The sequence below is a fragment of the Saimiri boliviensis genome, chromosome 1, assembly GCF_048565385.1.
Source record: "Saimiri boliviensis isolate mSaiBol1 chromosome 1, mSaiBol1.pri, whole genome shotgun sequence".
NCBI lineage: Eukaryota > Metazoa > Chordata > Mammalia > Primates > Cebidae > Saimiri > Saimiri boliviensis.
Genome location: NC_133449.1, coordinates 256872395 through 256891726, shown reverse-complemented (window position 1 = coordinate 256891726; position 19332 = coordinate 256872395). Strand labels below are relative to the sequence as shown.

At 35.9% G+C, this 19332-nt stretch overlaps 1 protein-coding gene and 1 pseudogene across 1 annotated transcript in view; one reads left to right on the top strand and one right to left on the bottom strand.

Moving 5' to 3' along the window:
• EMB (embigin) overlaps positions 1-19332 on the bottom strand; it is a 52462-nt gene that overhangs the window by 16919 nt on the left and 16211 nt on the right. The window contains exons 3-4 of the mRNA XM_003925874.3: positions 3186-3372; positions 2870-2958 (exon numbers count right to left, since the gene is read on the bottom strand). Coding sequence (XP_003925923.1) covers positions 2870-2958; positions 3186-3372 — 276 coding nt within the window. The remainder of the gene's footprint in view (positions 1-2869; positions 2959-3185; positions 3373-19332) is intronic.
• Positions 4643-6388, top strand: LOC120363302 (PEST proteolytic signal-containing nuclear protein pseudogene; annotated as a pseudogene).

Below are 19332 nucleotides of genomic sequence, written 5' to 3'. Positions count from 1 at the left end.
TAGTCAAAGACAGCTAACTATACTTCAACACTGGGATTCAGGGCTGAAGTCCCAGCTGATTCTATTATGTTACCTTTCCATACTTTGAATTTTTAGATACTTCCAGGGAAAGACAGATAGCTGAGTTATGCAGGCTTCACTGCATTTGGTACTATCAAAATCTCATCATGACTTTCAAAGGCTCTTTTTGGAAGAAAATTTAAATTTCTGCATACTTTCTACTAAGAGATTTTAACATTGATAAATACCACGGTAGCTTTCAGCAACTACTCAGAATATTTGACCCACTACTGAGAAACACTACAGACCATCACTCAACTTTCTCTTTCTTGAGTGACAAGTAATCAGCAACATATTAGCAGTCACAAGCTTCCAGTGTACACTTTTGCTGTCTCTTCTGTCCTGGTATCAACAATTAAACACATAAAGTCAGCAGGTTTTTGTGCATTGAACTAATCAGTAATCTCGAGCGCCTTTTACAATTTTATAGTAATAAATCAGCTGGTTCCCGTAAAGACAGAAGCAGGGACTTTGCTGATGAATTGTTCTGAAGGCTCGGGCTCATGCACTATCGGTGGCTCATGTAGTCAATGGCAGAAAAATTTATCTTTGGCTCAATTTAAAATAGAGAATAAAACAGACTTTTCATCAACATGCAGCTGTAATACTTGTAAGGAAAGATAATTATTATTCTTAGGAAAAACCATAAATAAACCATATGAAGAAATAATAGCACATTTATAAAAATAAACATCACGTTATAAGCCTTTCAGACCTATTAAATAACTATAATATAATATGCAGATGTCTTTAAATTCTACTCAAGTAAAATTATTTCTCCAAGCAATATTCAATTTAGATGAATTATAGAGAATTATTATTTTACCAAAGAATATTTGAAAGGACCCAACTTACTAATTTTATAAATATCTTCAAGATATAATACATACTTAAAAGTTACATTAATGTTAAATGGGCATTAAAAACAAAGTGGCTAACCTAAACTGCTTCAAGACAACTAGAAAAGAAAAAAAAGTAAATATTCAGTGATTCTTTGCTTTCCTTAAAGCCTTGATTTAAATCCTAGGCCTTGGTTCAATGCTCCTGACACCAGCCAAAATCAGCTTAGTTACCTCAAAACAGCTGTCAAGAGGCTTTTCCTATCAATATCTGGCATTCAACATATTGGTATGTTGAAAAGTAAAATGCTTGTTAATCTTCGCATTAAACACAAGAATGATCACTTCCACATAATGATTTAAGTAATAATGAAAACTTACAAGAAAAATGTATTACCTTCAATATTTAAAGCAGGTATGACTAGTATATATTTCCAGAGCACAAAATGTCTTAGAAAAAAAAAAAATGAAAACAGTGTTTAAAGTTGAATATCTTGGGAGCACTTTAAGTCACAAGATTCTGTGAGCATTTCCTCAGGATTTGTAGGCCTTCCTTAAATATGTTCTCAATAAAATATGTTCACTAAAATTTTGTGTATGTATTTAATATTATTTTTGCTCATTGGGAAGAAAGCAAAAAGAAACAGAAAGAGAGAGAAAAAAGAAAGGAGGAAGGAAGGGAGGGAAGGAAATGAACTCGAAAGGTGGGACGGAAGAAAGGACAGGAAAAGACAGAGAAAGAAAAGAAAGATTAAGGAAAGAGGAGAGGAAGGGTAGACGGGGCAGGGGAGGGAAAAATCAAACGCAGAAGGAAAAAGAAACTGAAAGGAAATGTATATGGTGTTATCTGGTCCTTCGCTAAGTTAAAGGCAAATAGAGGGGGAAAGGTTAAGAAAGAATATACATGATTAAACTAATCAAAGAATGACAGTAGTTTCTGCTTTTGGAGAAAGCAAGATATATAAATACAATAATGTATTGTATTCATCACATTGGAACAATTACACAACCATAAGAAGAAAATGAGTCAGTGAGTGCAGAAGGGACGCAGTGACGGATACAGGAGTGAACCATTAGATCACAGCAATGGTGAAGCAAACCATTCTGCTATTGATGGAGCCTCGAGGATAGCATCCACATTCTGTCACAGAAGACAGTTGGACTTCAGGATGTTCAGGAAAAGTAGAGAACACTCTTCATGTTCCCTGGGAAATCAGTGCAAAGCAGAGTCCAACAGAGTCAATATGGCAACAGTTGCATTTACCAAATACCAGCATGGATACTGTGGTTCACTAATTACCACAAAATACTGGGTTCTTCATAATGATAATTATTTAACTCAAACAACTAGTCTTTATTATCAGACTGAGACCTTCTTGAGTTTTGGTTTAATGACAGTACCAGTAAAATATTTTAATTTGTTTGTTTCCAAGGAGGAGAAATGTGAATGACATTCTGGGGCTTTTATGTACCTTTAAACCTCCTTACTTGGTGAGATAAAAAGCTGGCAACCCTTTGTGCATCTCCATGTTATTTTTAAGTTTTATGGATCCTAAAATCCCATGTCCATGTCCTGTAGCTTCAGATATGGAACACCAACCCACGTTCGCAGAGGCTGGGAGGACAATAACTTAGAAATCTGGAGGAGTACTACAAAAGCTATGCATTTAGAGGGATAAATAAATAAAGAAATTCAGGCAACTGATATAATTCACCAATAATCTGGTAGGCTGGCCTTTTGAATTAAAACCTGTGCTGTAAATTGAGGCATAGAAGCAGGCAAGAAGTGGACTTGACAGGGAGACAAGACTATTTTCAAGGTTGCCTCTTGTGACTCTGGAAAGCATATGATTTTCTTTCAACTACTTTATGTTTATTATCGTAAAAAATAATTTTAAAATTACAGGATTGCAAAATCTAAGAACATAATGCTGAAGTTATTAACTATTCCTCAAGTTATTAATACCGACCTTTGAAATTAAATGTTCCCTTTTGTTCCTTTTCCTCTTGAAAGAAACAAGAATAACTTCCCATTTGTTTGCTATTCATGATGGTAAACCTAAAAATAATTCACGTTATTAGTATAGGCTTAGTTCTCAAACCTTCTTAATGAAAATAAAAAGACTTAACCATTAATCAAAATTTTAAAATAGAAATAATTCTGTAAATATGCAAGCGTTAGCATAACATTCAAGTGGATGCAAAGGAAAGAATGCTGCATCTGCAAAAATATTTAGAATTAAGCTACTTTTGATGAGCAAGGTAGGTTAAAATTTGTATACTCACCTGTACTGGGTATATAGGGTGCTTCCTGTTGCATTGACAAGATAATTATTTTCAAGTAGCTCATCGTCTTTTTTCCAAGTCACATTTACTGCATTCAGATCCCCAGATGTTGTGAACTGGCATGTGAGTTTTATGTTAGAAGCCCTTTCTAAAGTGATGTTTTTTTCTACTGGCATACTAGAATGTTCTGTTAGCACAAAAGAAGGCAAAATATGAAAGTTACCATTTGGAGGAACCTAATATATAAAATCTTTATTAACAGTAGTGCTTTACTCACAATTTCTTAATGTAACATTCATGTGAAGAATTATTCCTCTATCAACATAGTTGGTTCCCTTTCTTACTCCCTTTTATATGAACACCTAAAGAAAAGTTTTGATCCAACATTAATACAGTCAAAAAAACCTAAGGCTGTGATATTTATCTCCTTAAGCTCTGTACTGAGCAGGATATAGGGTAGAGAGTACCCTAAAACATGTGCCTTATGCTCTGACAGTGTAAAAACAGCACAACTGTAAACACAAACACACACTCATGGGTGACAATGGAGTGTCTGTTTTAACACTTTTGAGTAATCATTTTGTTGGTAGTTATTACAAGAATGTTTTGTGTGTAACATGGATTAAAGTGATATATTATATTCTAACCATTCCTAGATTTCTTAAGAACCTGGCTGGGCTCCGAGGCTCATGCCTGTAATCCCAGCACTTTGGGAGATTAAGGTGAGTCGATCACAAGGTCAGGAGTTCAAGACCAGCCTGGCCAAGATGATGAAATCCAATCTGTACTAAAACTACAAAAAAAAAAAAAAAAAAAAAAGCCAGGCGTAGTGGCGGGCACCTGTAATCCCAGCTACTCGGGAGGCTGAGGCAGAGAATTGCTTGGACCCAGGAGGCAGGGGTTGCAGTGAGCTGAGATCACCCCATTGCACTCCAGCCTGGCCAACAGAGCAAGACTTTGTCTCAAGAAAAAAAAAAAAAGGACCTGTAGGGACATAAGTACGGGGCAGAGAATTTAAATAAGCATCCTGTAGTTCTGAATTTTAACTAAATTTTGAATATCAGTATGAATTCATGAGGTGTTTATCTTAAAAGAAAATAAGGAAAACCACACACACACACACACACACACACACACACAGAAGGGTCCAGAATATGCCACGATAGCATACAAATTATTTTTGAGCAGAAGGCATTTGAGTTCCTGAAATCTCTTCTCTGACCAAAAGCAGAACCTTTCAAAGGAATTCCAAAAAACCTCCACTGCCATAAATCCCTCCCTAGGAGTAATAAGGAAGATGGACTCTTATCACTGAAAATGGTAAGTCTTCACACCACATCTAAACAGACACTGTCACAAAATTATCACATCTTCCACCTGTTATCTAAATTGCTCATTTATCTTTCCAAAAACTCATTCATTTTTCCATAAGCAGTCCCTGCCCTTACCCAACTAAGATGGCATATAAGCCCCCAAATTTTAACTGCCCCTTTGAGCTACAGTTTTCTAACTTCCATCCATATGTAATTAAATATGCTTCCATCTTTTGTCAGTTTAATTCACTGTGCCTGAAATTGACAGAAAAAGATATAATGGTTAGGACTCCCCATCCTTCCACTCCAACCCCAATTCCAAAGTCTGGTATTTCAGGACCTCTGACCCAGTAGGCAAGTACAAGCTTTTTTTTTCCTTTTTTTTTTTTTTTTTTAACCAGCATCCTAGATTTCTACTGCAGGTCCAGTAGAGCAAGAGCAGTAAAGCTTCTATTTGTCTTTTCTTTCTTCAGTTTAAACCTCAGGTTCCCAACCACTGACTATTCAACAATACTCTCTCTCTCTCTTTCTCTCTCTCTCTCTCTCTCTCTCTCTCTCTCAGGGAAAACATGTAAAACTAACTTTAATTTTCAACAGTAGTAAATAAAGAAAAAATATTAAGCCTGTGCTTTGTTTGTCCTACACTAACTGTACCTGGCTAACCAAACAGAAGAGAAAGTAAACTTTATAGAAAAATTCTAGCAAATGAATAAAAAAGAAATCATATAAATATACCACAATGATGCTGCAACCCCTAGTGAATCATGGATCTAGGCATTTTCCATCTACTGATGCAATAATTTCAAGAACAGAATTACGTCTCTCTTGATGAAGACTACCCCATTATCTAGGCTATAATCTTGTCAAAAAAGATGTTGGAGGAGGTTTCTGAAATGGATTAAGTCTCTGGATCCAATTCCCAGTTTACGGGAAATAGGGATTATGGAAGAACACATTAAACTACATTCCATGAAAGTAATCAACAAAATCCAGATTGCAGGAAAACTACAAAATGAACGATCTGGGCAGGGCAGGGTGGCTCACGCCTGTAATCCCAGCACTTTGAGAGGCTGAAGCAAGCGGATCACCTGAGGTTAGGAGTTCAAGACCAGCCTTACCAACATGGAGAAACCCCATCTCTACTAAAAATACAAAGTTAGCCAGGCGGGGCGGCTCATGCCTGTAATCACAGCTACCTGGGAGGCTGACGCAGGAGAATCACTTGAACCCTGCAGGTGGAGGCTGCAGTCAGCCCAGATGGCAGCATTGCACTCCAGCCTGGGCAACAAGAGCAAAACTCCTTCTCAAAAAAAAAAAAAAAAAAAAAAAAAAAAAAAAACGAGGGGAGGTAGCGGTGGGGAAAAGTGGACAGGAAGGCGGGAAATGAGAGGCCTGAAAAGTTACAGTGAGCTGGAGCCGCTGGAGGACCTGAGGAAGAAGCAGAAAAACCTGTGAATAATAAGGCTGTTTCTTCCAGTAATGAAGGGGAAAGTTCCAGTCATAGCACTGAGACGCAGTCAGCTGAAGAAGCTGCAGACCTCCCAACAAAGCCTACAAAGATCTCCAAGTGTGGATTTCCCATAGGTCGTCAGACAACAAAAAAAGCATCAGACATATCCATCAAACTTGGATCAAGTAAGCCTTAAACCGTTCCAACTCTTGCTCCAAAAACTTTCAGTAGCAGCAGCTTTGAATGAAGATGAAGATAGTGAACCAGAGGAAATGCCTCCGGAAGCAAAGATGAAGATGAAGAATATAGGAAGAGATACACCAATATCAGCTAGACCAAACTCCTTCAATAAAGGAAAGCATGGGTTTTCTGATAACCAGCAGCTATGGAAGTAAAATATAAAATCTCATCTTGGAAATGTCCATGACCAAGACAATTAAACGATGTTTTCAAATTGGGATGTGGGGCGGATGTAAAGTTAAAAGGAACAGTTTCCTTTTTTAAAGAATGGTATAAGACTATCTTTGGAGCTGCTTTTTCTTTTCTTTTTCATTTTTTTTTTTTTAAAGATTGAGTGGTACACTAATAAATTAGAGTTTCAAATTAGAGGTAATTTATGTTTTATATACAGATTTTAAGACATTTGCTAATTTTGTTGTTTCATGTGATTAGTTTCCAAAGGTTACAGATAATAAAGAAATCAGAAATGATGCCTTTTTGAGAATTGCATGTTTTTTTTAAACACAAGCATTAGCACATTAAGAGAAAAACAGAAAGTATTGCCAGGCTGGGCGCAGTGGCTTACTCCTGTAATCCCAGAAGCAAAGAGAAAGATGAAGAATATTGGAAGGGGTAAACCAACATCAGCTCCCACTTTGGGAGGCTGAGGCAGCAAAGTGAAACCCTGTCTCTACTAAAATACAAAAAAAATTAGCTGGGTGTGGTGGTACGTGCCTGTAGTCCCAGCTACTTGGGAGGCTGAGGCAGGAGAATTGCTTGAACTTGGGAGGCAGAGGTTGCAGTGAGCCGAGATCGCGCCACTGCACTCCAACCTGGCGACAGAGCAAGACTCTATCTCAAAAAAGCAAACAAACAAACAAAAAGGTTATTATCATTTTAAAACTGCAAGCAGTTACTCTCTTAACTCCCTTATTACCTAAACTTGTCTAGCTCCTAGGAACAGCCTTACAGAGAGATGGAGTATTGTATTGGGAGGAAGATGCTACTGAACTATTGACTGAAAGTAAATTTAGATAAAATTAAAATTCCTTATGGGCATTTGTTTTGTTTCAAGTCATCATAAACTAGGTATTGCATTGCTATCAGTGGATACATATGTTTATCTCTTAAAAGGATTTTTTTTTTTACGTAAACTGTTTAATATTTGAAATAGCCCACTTCGCCTTAATGGGTCTTGTCTATCTTCATTACTCTTCAAAGAAAAACCGTTTGCTACCAAAGTAAATCAGTATTTTGAATGTGCTTCTCTTGTTTTTTATTAGCTAGTTCCTGTAAGAAATTCCACCAGAACTTGAGGCACATCATAAGGAAGCTGCTTCTTTTAAAATACAAACCATCACCAAAAATTGAAATGTATATATTGTTTATATATTTGGCTCTTTTTATTTTTTAAAAGGTATAAACATACAAAAAAATTTTAACTTTGTATGAAGGTGGAAAACAAGAAGATGCGCTTTCTGTAACTTTAAGGATGTAAATTACTAACTTGTGAAACACAATTTGAATTGAACTTAACTATCAGCTTTCTTACCAGAAAAATTACATGGTTTATTTTAAATGTATACATACTGACCAATGGCCTCTCAAAAAGCACATTTTAGATACTGAAATGGAAAGAAAATTCATCTTTAAACATATTTTGGTATCTCACCACATACACTTTGTTAGATTGTGTATTGTAGGGTGTTTGGTTTTGTATTTTTGTATTATATATGAACTTTTTTTTTTTAATGTGACAGTTAAACACACCTTTAAAAGCATAGTCACAGACAAAAGAAACATACAGTATAAATATCTCCTTGAAAATTCCTACAGTATTAAATCTGGAGGCAGCTTCAGACTGTTTTATTGGTGGTAACTGCCCGCTGAGCTCTTTTAGACAGTAACAACTCCAAAGACACAGCCTATGTAAATTCCTAACACTTTGTTCACTAGCATTTAAGTTTAGAATAAGCCCCATGTAAAACAATAGAAATTTATGTAGAACTCTTAGTTCTTACATGATTTAATTATATCAGGATACGTGAATTTTGCCTTACTTTAATGTAGGCAAACTATCCATTTTCTTGTTTGTTAAAATAACATACCTCTCCTACATATTCTTTTCTTGACCCAAATGAAATATTAACCTAAGGTCAAGCTGGGAGAGAGAAATGACTGGGATGAATGTCTTTACTAAAATACCAATAAAGTTGTCAAACTAAAAAAATAAAAATAAAGAATGATCTGTTACTTTCTAGTCTTCCTTTCTCTTTCTTTACTGAAATATCACTAAATTTGCCAAACTCAAAAATAAGATTCATTCCTTCCTTTCCCTCCCTCCCTCCGTCCCCCCTCCTCTTCTCTCCCTCCTTCTTTCCCTCCCTCCCTCCCTTCCTTCCTTCCTTCCTTCTTTCCTTTCTTCTCCTTTCTCTTTCTCTCTTTCTCTTTCTCTTTTTTGACAGGGAGTTTCTTTCCTCAGCCTCCCAAGTAGCTGGAATTCCAGGTGCCCACCACCATGCCTGGCTAATTTTTTTGTATTTTTAGTAGAGACGGGCTTTCGCCATGTTGGCAGCCTGGTCTCGAGTTCCTGACCACAGGTGATCTACCTGCCTCAGCCTCCAAAATTGCTGAGATCACAGGCATGAGCCACCATACCTGGTCTGGTTTTTTCAATAGATAAATTGTAAAAGGGAGAGAGATGTCTTTGTATTGAACGTCACGTGCTATGTTTGGGGCACCTGAAGATCATAAGCCACTTAAAAGAAAACAAGCCATTAAAAGAAAAGCAAAACTGAACTGTAATATTTAGGGACACATACCTGAGTGATAAAACAATATAAAAAAGCAAGAAAGTGGCTGCATAAAAATCAGAATAGTGATAATTCCTCTTAAGGGGAAGAAAAGGAGCTGTGTTTGGAAAACAGCAGTGCATCATACAATTTTCTCAAGCTCTTCTCATTCTCAATAATGGTATAGTATGATTAAATGTAGAATGTAGAGTCAAAATGTAGAAAGAAAAGTAATATAACTCAAAATGGCGAGGTGCAGTGGTTCATGCCTATAATCCCAGCAATTTGGGAGGTTGAGGTGGGAGACTGCTTGAGCACAGGAGTTTGAAACCAGCCTGAGCAACATGGTGAGAACCCATCTCTATAAAACAAATGAAAAAATTATCCAGGCTTGGTAGGGCATGCCTGTGGTCCAGCTAATCGTAGGCAGAGGTGGGAGGATCTCTTGAGCCCAAGAGTTGAGGCTGCAGTGTGCTAAGGTGACTCCAAAAAAAACTATTACTTTGAATTACGTAAGAAACTTGAAATGCTTCCTTAAGCAAGGAACAGGTACAAGGTTTACAGATAAGCTCAAGCAAAGTGCTTTGTGAGCACATGCTTGAAATAACTGCTTATGTAATTGCAAAATTGCTGAATTGAATTTTATGCTCAAAAAGAAAAATAACATTTGATGTCTCTAGAATATCATATACTGCCAGAGACTACCTATTCCTTGCAATTCCCTTTACTTTGCTCTATTTCACTATCCTAGTATATTTTAAACATTTTGCTAGCCATACCAAATTGTTCCAATTACCTTTTAAATGTTGGTGCCCATCAGAATTTTGCTCTCTGGTCTCTTTACTTTTCAATTTGACACTCCTTTGGTGGATTCAACTATTAATTCTAATGCTCTTTACTTGCAAAATCAGAACCTCCACTGAAGTCTTTTTTTATTTTACAGCTCCAGGTGTCTACGGAGCATCTAAATCTGAATATCCCATGGGAACTTCAGACTCAAAATATCCAAGAGAGATCCATTAGTATTCCCATATCACTGAATCACATGCAGTAGTATTCAGTTGATTCTATTGCTAAAATGTCCATCAAATTTGCCCAGTTTTATCCAACCCTCCTATTATTGGCCTTCATTATCTTTCACCAAGACCAAGCAAATTACTTAATTTCTCTTGGATAGCTTCTCTTGCTCCAACCAAAATTGTCCTCCTAAAAGCAAAACTCAAATTGTTTAACTGTCTTGATTCTATATCTTGCATTAGCAAATCAAAGTATCTTTGTATGGGACATCAATTACCTTATTTGTAAGGTGGGACAATACATATTTCATGAGATTGTAGAAAGTTCTATCGTAAGAAAAACACTAGTAGTATAATATAGCAATTAATAAATGCCCACTTCTTCTCACCATTATCTCACTGGGGAATATTATAAAAACAATCATATATGATGCTAAGGGTTATACGTTGATTAAATCATTTAATTTTCATAATAGCTTTATGAGGTAAGTATCGTTGTTATAATTCTGACTTTAGAGATGAAGCAAAGAGAGGCTGACTATCTTGTCTAAGATCACACATCAAGACAAAGGTAACACTGAATCTCAGATTTGGGTATGCCTGAGTCCAGATTGTGATAACTAACAGAATATGTCAACTCTCAAAGACATTACATTCTCATGACAATGGAATTAACTTAATCACCTTCAAACTGTTGAACCAAGATTTTAAATAAAAGAAAACATTAATAGAAGATTAAAGAAATGTACAGTGTACCTATATAACAATGTGAATGTGATGATAAATAAACAGTGCAATCAAAATATATTTTAAATGTACATTTTCAACTAAACAGTTTTACATAACTAAGGTGAGTTCAGCCAGCAATGTTTCAATTTCCTTAACACCACACAACTTAACACTGCAATGCATTTTTGCCACCTTAGAGTGCTGCAAAAACATCTATGACATCTACATTTTTAAAACAATAAAAATTGGTTGTTTCTGAAACATATTTTTAAGACTGTTCTTAAAACCATATAGTAATTTATACCTAAATAATTTCATATTTTCATAGATAACATTTTTAAAGTATATGGGCCTTTCATCAATTTGCAGTCTTCAGAGAAATGACATTTACATCTTCTTGGGTCTATTTAGGGCCCAATCTTTTAAACCATATCACTAGAAATAAAAGTCTGCTTTGTTCTTTATTTAAAAAAAGAAAATATGGAGGAAGCCGATTAAAATTTATTGCATAAGACAGTGTTTCCAAACGTGCTTTAAAAACAGAAACTCTTACTAAAAACAGTTAAGTGAACTGTGACATATACAACTGATTAGATGGGACAACTGTGATAGAAGCCAAGATAGAAAATATGGAGCCCCATCAGCCTGAGTTTTCATTATTCATAACGAGGTAGGAGGTGGCCTGGACCAGACTGAAGACTGACAGAAACAAGGAAGAGGCGACAAAAACTTCTCTCCGTAAGACATGCCCACCAGCACCATGACAATTTACCGTTGCCATTTACCCAGAAGTTACCATCCCTCTCCATGGCAATGGCCCAGAAGTTACCTCCTGTTTTCTAGATATTTCTAAATAGTCTGCTCCTTATTTTGCATGTAATTAAAAGTGGTATAACCATGACCGCAGAACTGCTACTCTTGATTCACTTCCCAGGGTACCCCTGCTCTAAAGGAGAAGTCACAGAGCTGTAACACCCCTGCCTCAGTAAAGCTGCTTTTTTCTACCACCAGCTCACTCTTGAATTCTTTCCTGAGCAAACCTTCTCAGGCTACATCCCAACACTGGGATTCACCTGCCCTGTAACAATTTCACCATAAACGTCAACAAGGCTTCACGATGCAACCTAAAATGTCAATGAAACATCCAGAATCCTTACAGAAACAGAAGGCCACACTAACAGGAGGCCAACATCCCTATATAAAAACGATGCAATGATCTTGTTTTTATCATTAATGTTGCACATCTTAAACATAGGGAGTTCACTTATAATCCCTCTGAGTAAGCATAAAGTTCTCAGATTTTATATCTGAAATTTATAAAACACAATACTATTCCTTGATTCTTGTAATTTCACCTCTTTCCCAAATTAACTCTCATACTGAATGAAGAATCCTGATCATTTATTAAGTGATCCTATCAACAAGTTATTTACATGCTATCTGATTAGTGCAATACCAGTGTGATACAGCCTAAAATACATGTGCTTCCTGAATCCTATAAACTTAAAATTTGAAATCACCAATATGCACAGAGAAACCTGAAATGATAAAAACCCAACTTAAGTTAAAAGTAGTATATATAAAGTTTGATACACTTTTTTATATGTATATAAAATCTCCACGTACTTCCTAGAGACTCCCTCAAGACCTATGAATAATGAGCCCAGCCTATTTTCAAACTTTTAGAATCTTTTTTTTTTAACACAGGCATCCTCAAAAGAAATATCAAAAAATGTGAATGGTTTCTACACAAATGAAGCCAGGTTTTCCAAAATAATTCATCAAAGGTTTAGTAATATTTTGGAAAATGTGTTAAAATTATTTAAGAGGAGAAGCTAGTTGAATGTTACTAAACAAAGCTTCTGTTAGTCACTGTTTTCCTCCACTTCAGTTAGTACCAAAAATTAAATCATGTAATGGTGATTTTTCTACTTTCTAAACTGATTTAACATCATTTCAAAGAAAAAGAAAAATAATTCTATTTGGATTCCAGAATTGCATGTCTCCTGTTGCAACGAAGTAGTATTTAATTTGAGGCAATAACATTGGGTGATAATACAATAATTAAATATATTTTTCTACAACATAGTGAACAACATTGCATCTATTGTTTGCATCCCTTACAGGAAAACTATAGCAAATGGTTATACTGTTTCCATTCCAACAAATACATTTGTTGCCACTGTTTCCAAATAATGAACACAAAGTTAATCCAACACTATAGCAATGGCCACTGATCCTATTTTTGGGCAATCGGAATCTGAACACTCTTCCCATCCATATACAGTTTGGTGATAGGCAAAGCACTCACTCACTGCAGAACCCTAAAAACAGGTATTTCTTCTCTCTGCCCAGCTGAGCACTGGAGTTTGGCCACTTTAATTATAACCTCCTTGTCAGGGCTAAAGTTAGAGGAAGGGAGTTAAGGACCTAAGTAGGACTAAAAAATTAATCACAATCGCAATGGCAAGTGTCTAGCAATGACTGTGCCTCATTATTCCTTCACTCACTCATTTAACACTTACTTACTGAACACTTACCACGTTTTTCATTTATCCATTCGTTCAACAATTTTACTAAAAATCTATTATGTGCCTTTATGCCAGGCCCTAACATCAAGAGTCCAGTGCCAGCAGAAACATCTGAAGCAGACTATTCCAGCAATCCTTGCTATCTGTCACCTGAGGTCCTTGGCATTGCCAGAACTTGATTTCCAATCTTCTCATCAATTCTGCTAGCCAAAGTCCTTTATTCAATGAATTATTTCCTGTTTAACTGGCTATAGACTGTTTCCAGGCTTGAGATCATTAACCTAATCCATATACACCTATCAAGATTTACACCAGATGCTTCATCTATGCACTCCGTCCATTTGATTAAAATTACATAGCACTTATGTCACTTGGCAGCTCACAAATATCTAGAACATACGATAATATTTGGTCCTCAGAATAAATTCTACAAAGTGGTAATCATAGTACCTGTTCAGTATTTCTGAAAGGCAATGCCCGAGCTCAGGAGCAAGATCCAGGCTGAGGTAGCAGTCCAGGACTCAGAACAGCCAGTCCCTGGCCCTGTATGCTCCCCTCCACAGCCAGTTCTGCCCTCCTGTTCTTGAAGCCATAAATCACACTTTCGTATTTTTCTACATCTCTTCTATATCTACAAATCAAAATCATCATCTCATGCCATAACAATTTGCCTTTGATCTTTATATCTCATTTCTGCCTTCTCTACCCTGATAAAAAGTTTCATTTATTTTGAACCATTTTGCACATATCCACTTCAATATAATGGAAGAAAGGAACAGCAAATGAAAATGTCACATCATTTGATTCCCCAGTACAAAAATCATTTAAATTTTGAGATGGGCTATTCTAATGATAATTTTGAAATTCTAATTTCAGATTCTAACTTCAAAATTATTTTAGTACCAGAACTGTTTTAGAAATAAGTCAGAGGAAAACTTAAGCAGAACCTCCCTCCACCAATACAAACACACACACACACACACACACACACACACACACACACACAGATACTATATAAAACTGATAAAAAAAAAATGTTGCTACAATTAGTGAAGACTGAAAAGGATGTGGAAAGCACTCAAGATTGGCCTCTTCATCCCTTCAACTTCTTTCCCCATCATGTTACATCCCAGGGAACAAAGGATTTAAAAGTGATGCATGCACACATATGTTCATTGCAGCACTATTCACAATAGCAAAGACATGGAATTAACCTAAATGCTCATCAGTGATAGACTGGATAAAGAAAATGTGGTACATATATACCATAGAATCTACGCAGCCATGAAAAGAAACAAGATCATGACTTTTGCAGGGGCACGGATGAACCTGGAAGCCACTATCCTCAGCAAACTAACACAGGAATAGAAAACCAAAACACTGCATGTTCTTACTTAAAAGTGGGAGCTGAACAATAAGAACACATGGACACAGGGAGAGGAACAACATACACTGGGGCCTGCTGAGGGAGGGTGGGGGGTGCAGAGCATTAGGGAAAACGGCTAATGCATGCTGGGCTCAATGCCTAGGTGATGGATTGATAGGTGCAGCAAACCACCACGGAAAACGTTTATCTACGTAACAAACCTGCATATCCTGCACATCCTGCACACGTACCCCTGCACTTAAAAAATAAAATAAAAGTAACTGGATTTCGTCAAAGAAGAGGTAAACACCAGCCTCAGGACATACCAGATCAAGATGAGGGCTCATAAATACCTAATGTAAACTGAGAGCATGGCCTGCTACCTTGGTAATGAGCTTCTCCAAACTGCAGGTGCTTACACCTTGATGCCAGTCCTTGAGATTTATGTCTCATGGTATCAACTTCTAAGGTGCTAACCATGCAGACATTCAGGGCATCAGTATATGCATTTTGGTGCATGCCCCAAGTGACTAACTGTCTCAGGTCACATGCCTCCTTTACAGAAAAGGCTCCTCCAACCGGACACATTGTTAGCAACAGACTCTATCACACTTCCTTCATAGACTTCCTAGCATTTGGTACCGTCTAGTATTACCTTTTATATTAATTTTTTATATTAATTTGTTTTCTTATTTATTCATTGAGGGAAGAAAGGGAAGTCTGCCATGTTCATCACTGTAAACCGGGCTCTCAATAAATTTTTGTTGAAGTGTTTGTAATAATGCAACTGGCTCCTGGAATAGAGCATTTAAAACACAGAATCACGTCTGTAGACAGATAAGGCACCTTGCCTTAGAGTGAAGGTTCAAGCATAATAAAATTCTGCCTCATGAATTATATGAGGAATTCTAGGCAGAAAGTACTTTAGGAGATAGGCAAGAAATATATAAAAAGTTCTTGTCTCACACAGTTGACTCATTCATTGTCTCAATTAAATTTGTTTAGTATTTTTATGTGCTATATGTGATACAGAGGTGAATTTAAAAGTATTAATCTAGCAGGGGATGTATAACTCAAACGTAAATTACAATTACGTTTAACTGCAATAAACACTCTAAATCAAATGAGATCTAAATCATAGATGGTAATAGCATAAAAATATTAATTTCCTCCAAAATAAATCTACAGAGTAAGTGAACAATCAGTCAAATTCCAAAAGCATTTTTTACGAAACCCAATTTAAAGTGTATGTGAAAGAATTAAACTCCAAGAAAGAAAATCTGTTTCTTAAAAAAGAACAGAGATAAAAAGATAAAATGTTTTAAAAATAATACTAACATCTTAATATCATAAAATGCCAAGAAATTAATGAATTAACAGGCCAAACTTTTCAGACTGCAAGCCAAAATCTATTAATGGATCAGGAAATCAACTTAATAGTTATCATGATTTGTTTTTTAATGGATTGGAATAAAAGAAATTATCAGAATATAATAAGCCTATTAGGTGTGGGTGTTATTTGACCAATGTTTTGTTTCACATCTGTGTGAATAGTGCATCAGGTTACAAAGTAAAATGTATTTCTTACTTTGGGCAATACTTTAATAACTTTGTAAAACAATGAAAGAGTAGAGAAACAGAATAGAGTATGGGAACTAAAATATGATTACAGTGTTATTTCAAAGCTATCAGAAAAAGGAGAACTATTCTTTCAGAGAGTGTTGAGATGCTGGCTAACAATACAAAACAATAACCACAAAATTAGTTCCTTACCACATACAAAACATAAAACTACATCACATATGGATTAAAAAGCAAAAGGTGGAAAAGTATACAAATAATAGGAGAAAACATATAATAAAACTTCTTCACAATTAAAAAGCACCACATACAAGTTTAAAGACAAGTGGGAAAAAATATTTGCAACTTCTACAAAAAGTAAAAACTCAGTATCCAAAATTTATGCCTACCTCTTCAAAAAATAAAATATAAGCCTAATATGGATCAGGGAAAGGGGCCAACCATCAAGATATTTTAAAGGGCTATATGGAAGTATATATTAAAATAAAGATGTGCGTAATTTCTAACTTAGCAATTCTACTTTGTGGTATTTATCATAGAGAAACGTTCACAATTATGCCCTGAGAGACAAATGTAGGGTGTCCCTTGTGACATGGTTTATAACAAAAAATACATAAGCCAAGTAGGGTCCACTAAGGAAAAAAATGTGTAAGTAAGCTGGTATATTTATTCCATGCATACAAGTGAAAAAAGAAAAAACAAGCTAGATTCATATGCAATATGGCTACATCTCCAAAAACTAATGTTGAATGACAAAAATCAATTTTCAGAACAATATATATGGACTAATACCACCAACACTAAAGAATACAAACAATACTACATAGTTTTTATGGATGCACGCACACACACACACACACACACACACACACACACATACACACACACACAGCATGGGAAACAAACACACTGAGCAGATTTTAGCACTGGAAAAGAAAGAGCACAGAGATAGAAATGGTGGGTAACCCAAGGAGACTTGAACCTCATCAGTCAAGTTTTTTATTTCATCTCCTGGAGTTATATTTGGATATTTTTGAAACCTACTTTGCCTTTTTAAAAAATAATATAATATTCATTTCTCATGTTTTTAATATTTCTTCTTTTATGGCTCTCCTGGTATTTCTATAATTTGAAGCTCTGGAATGTCTAATCCTACTGCTCTTTAGCTCTGTTAGGGACTGCATGTTTGTTTTTTATATTTTCGTCTTGTGACACGTTGAGACATGTAACAGTAGGCATTATGTCACCAAGATGGACAATGCATTCTTCTATAGAGGGTTTTTAACTGCTTTCCTGTGGAAGTACTACCTGCCAGGGTCACTTTTGTGTTATTTGTCAGCTCAGAGGCTCCTGTACAGTATAATAGAGTTAATATAAACTTGTAATTTAAACTGTTAAGGACAGGCCCACGTCTTTCAATAATAAGGTAAATATTTGGGGGTTTAGAGGCTTTTTGTTTTAAAATTATTTTTATTCACATTATTTTTAATTGGCAGGTAACACTGGGAATCTTTTGGTTTTAATGCCTAACAAAACTTTAAAAGGAAGAAGCCAGCTTGTCATCTTGTGCTGTCTGCTGATTTTCTTCCCTAAATCAAACCTTTCACTACATTTATAGCCTAGGAAGGATCAGTTTTCTGGAGGTTTTCAGTTCCAACTCCTCTGCTTGCATGAATTCAAGGCTTTGTTTTTTATATTTTTGTGGCTCTTGAAACTCAAGGATCTTGGCAACAAACATAGGAAATCTAACACAATATCACTTCTTGAGTTTCAAGCCCTGAGCACCAGTTTTGGTTAATAGAAACTCTTTACTTTTGTGTACATAGTTACATAGTTAAAAGAATGTTTACTATGTTTTAGATATTTGTAGGTATGGCAGGAGGTTTTTCAGATTTTCTAAATTACTCTAATGCTGAAAATAATGTTTTAATTTTTTTTGAAAACTCATTTTTACTTACAGAATTAAAAATTAACAAAAAACAGTAAATACATATCAGAGAAGCAGGAACATACATACTTCTTTGTTACGTGCTTTACTGAAGATGTGGCTTTTGGCTCCATTCTTATTGAATACCAGTAGAAGGGAGGGAAGAGACAGGTCCCACTTACAGGGTGTGAGGTCCTGTGCCTGTGATTCAGCACCATCATGTAACTTCATGGTGAGATTCTTTATTAAGTATTAATCACGAGATTATTAAATCATGTGTTTTCTCATGATAAGGGGTTGAGAAACACGTGCAGAGTCTCGTTTTTAATATATAGAACAGCAGGGGTAATTTTCAAGCGGGGACAATTTTGTTCCCCCAGGGAATGTTTGGCAATATCTGGAAACATATCCAGCTGTCCCAACTTAGCAGGTGCTACTCAGATCTAGTGATTAAAGGCTAGGAATGCTGTTAAATAACTTACAATGCTGCAAACAACCTCCTCAACCAGGCATCATCCAGCCCCAACCATCAATTCCTCTGCTAATAATAATAATAATAATAATAATAATAAAAAGAAACCTGATATAGAACAAAAGTCTATCATAGCCACTGCCACTTGTGTTGCCATGGGTAGATCCCTCTTCCATCTTTGCTTTCTCTGACTCTCTATGAACGTTAGGTCTCAATATTTTTTCTCTGTACATCAACAGTCTACATATCAGATTTGATGAGTGCCTCTGAAAAATATCATAACATTTTCAGCTTATTGGAGTCATGCTATAATCTCCTCCGCAATAAAGTATTTTCTTCTTTTCTTCTCAATCTTCTAAGTCACCTGCTCCTAAAATCTGAGTGGTGCTAACCTAGATCTCTTGCAGGCCTAACTTCAGGCAATGTGGTTGTCTTTCCTTATGTTGACTAATTTTCCCAAATCTTACCTTGTGCCTTACCTCTAATGTCTGCATATATTACCTACTTGGCTCAAAAGAACCTTGCAAGACAGCTGCTCACATCTCAATATGTAAATAAAATGTGCCATTGGTTCAACACAGGAGAGGTGATTCCAACTTGAACAGGCTGGTCAAGGAAACTATCAGCTATTTCTTTTTATTTCGATCTCTTAATTTAAACTATAACACTGATTGAGAAACTAAACCCTAATACACAGAGAGGAAAAAACCAAAAATAGAAATATATTGTGGTAATACAAACAATAAAATGA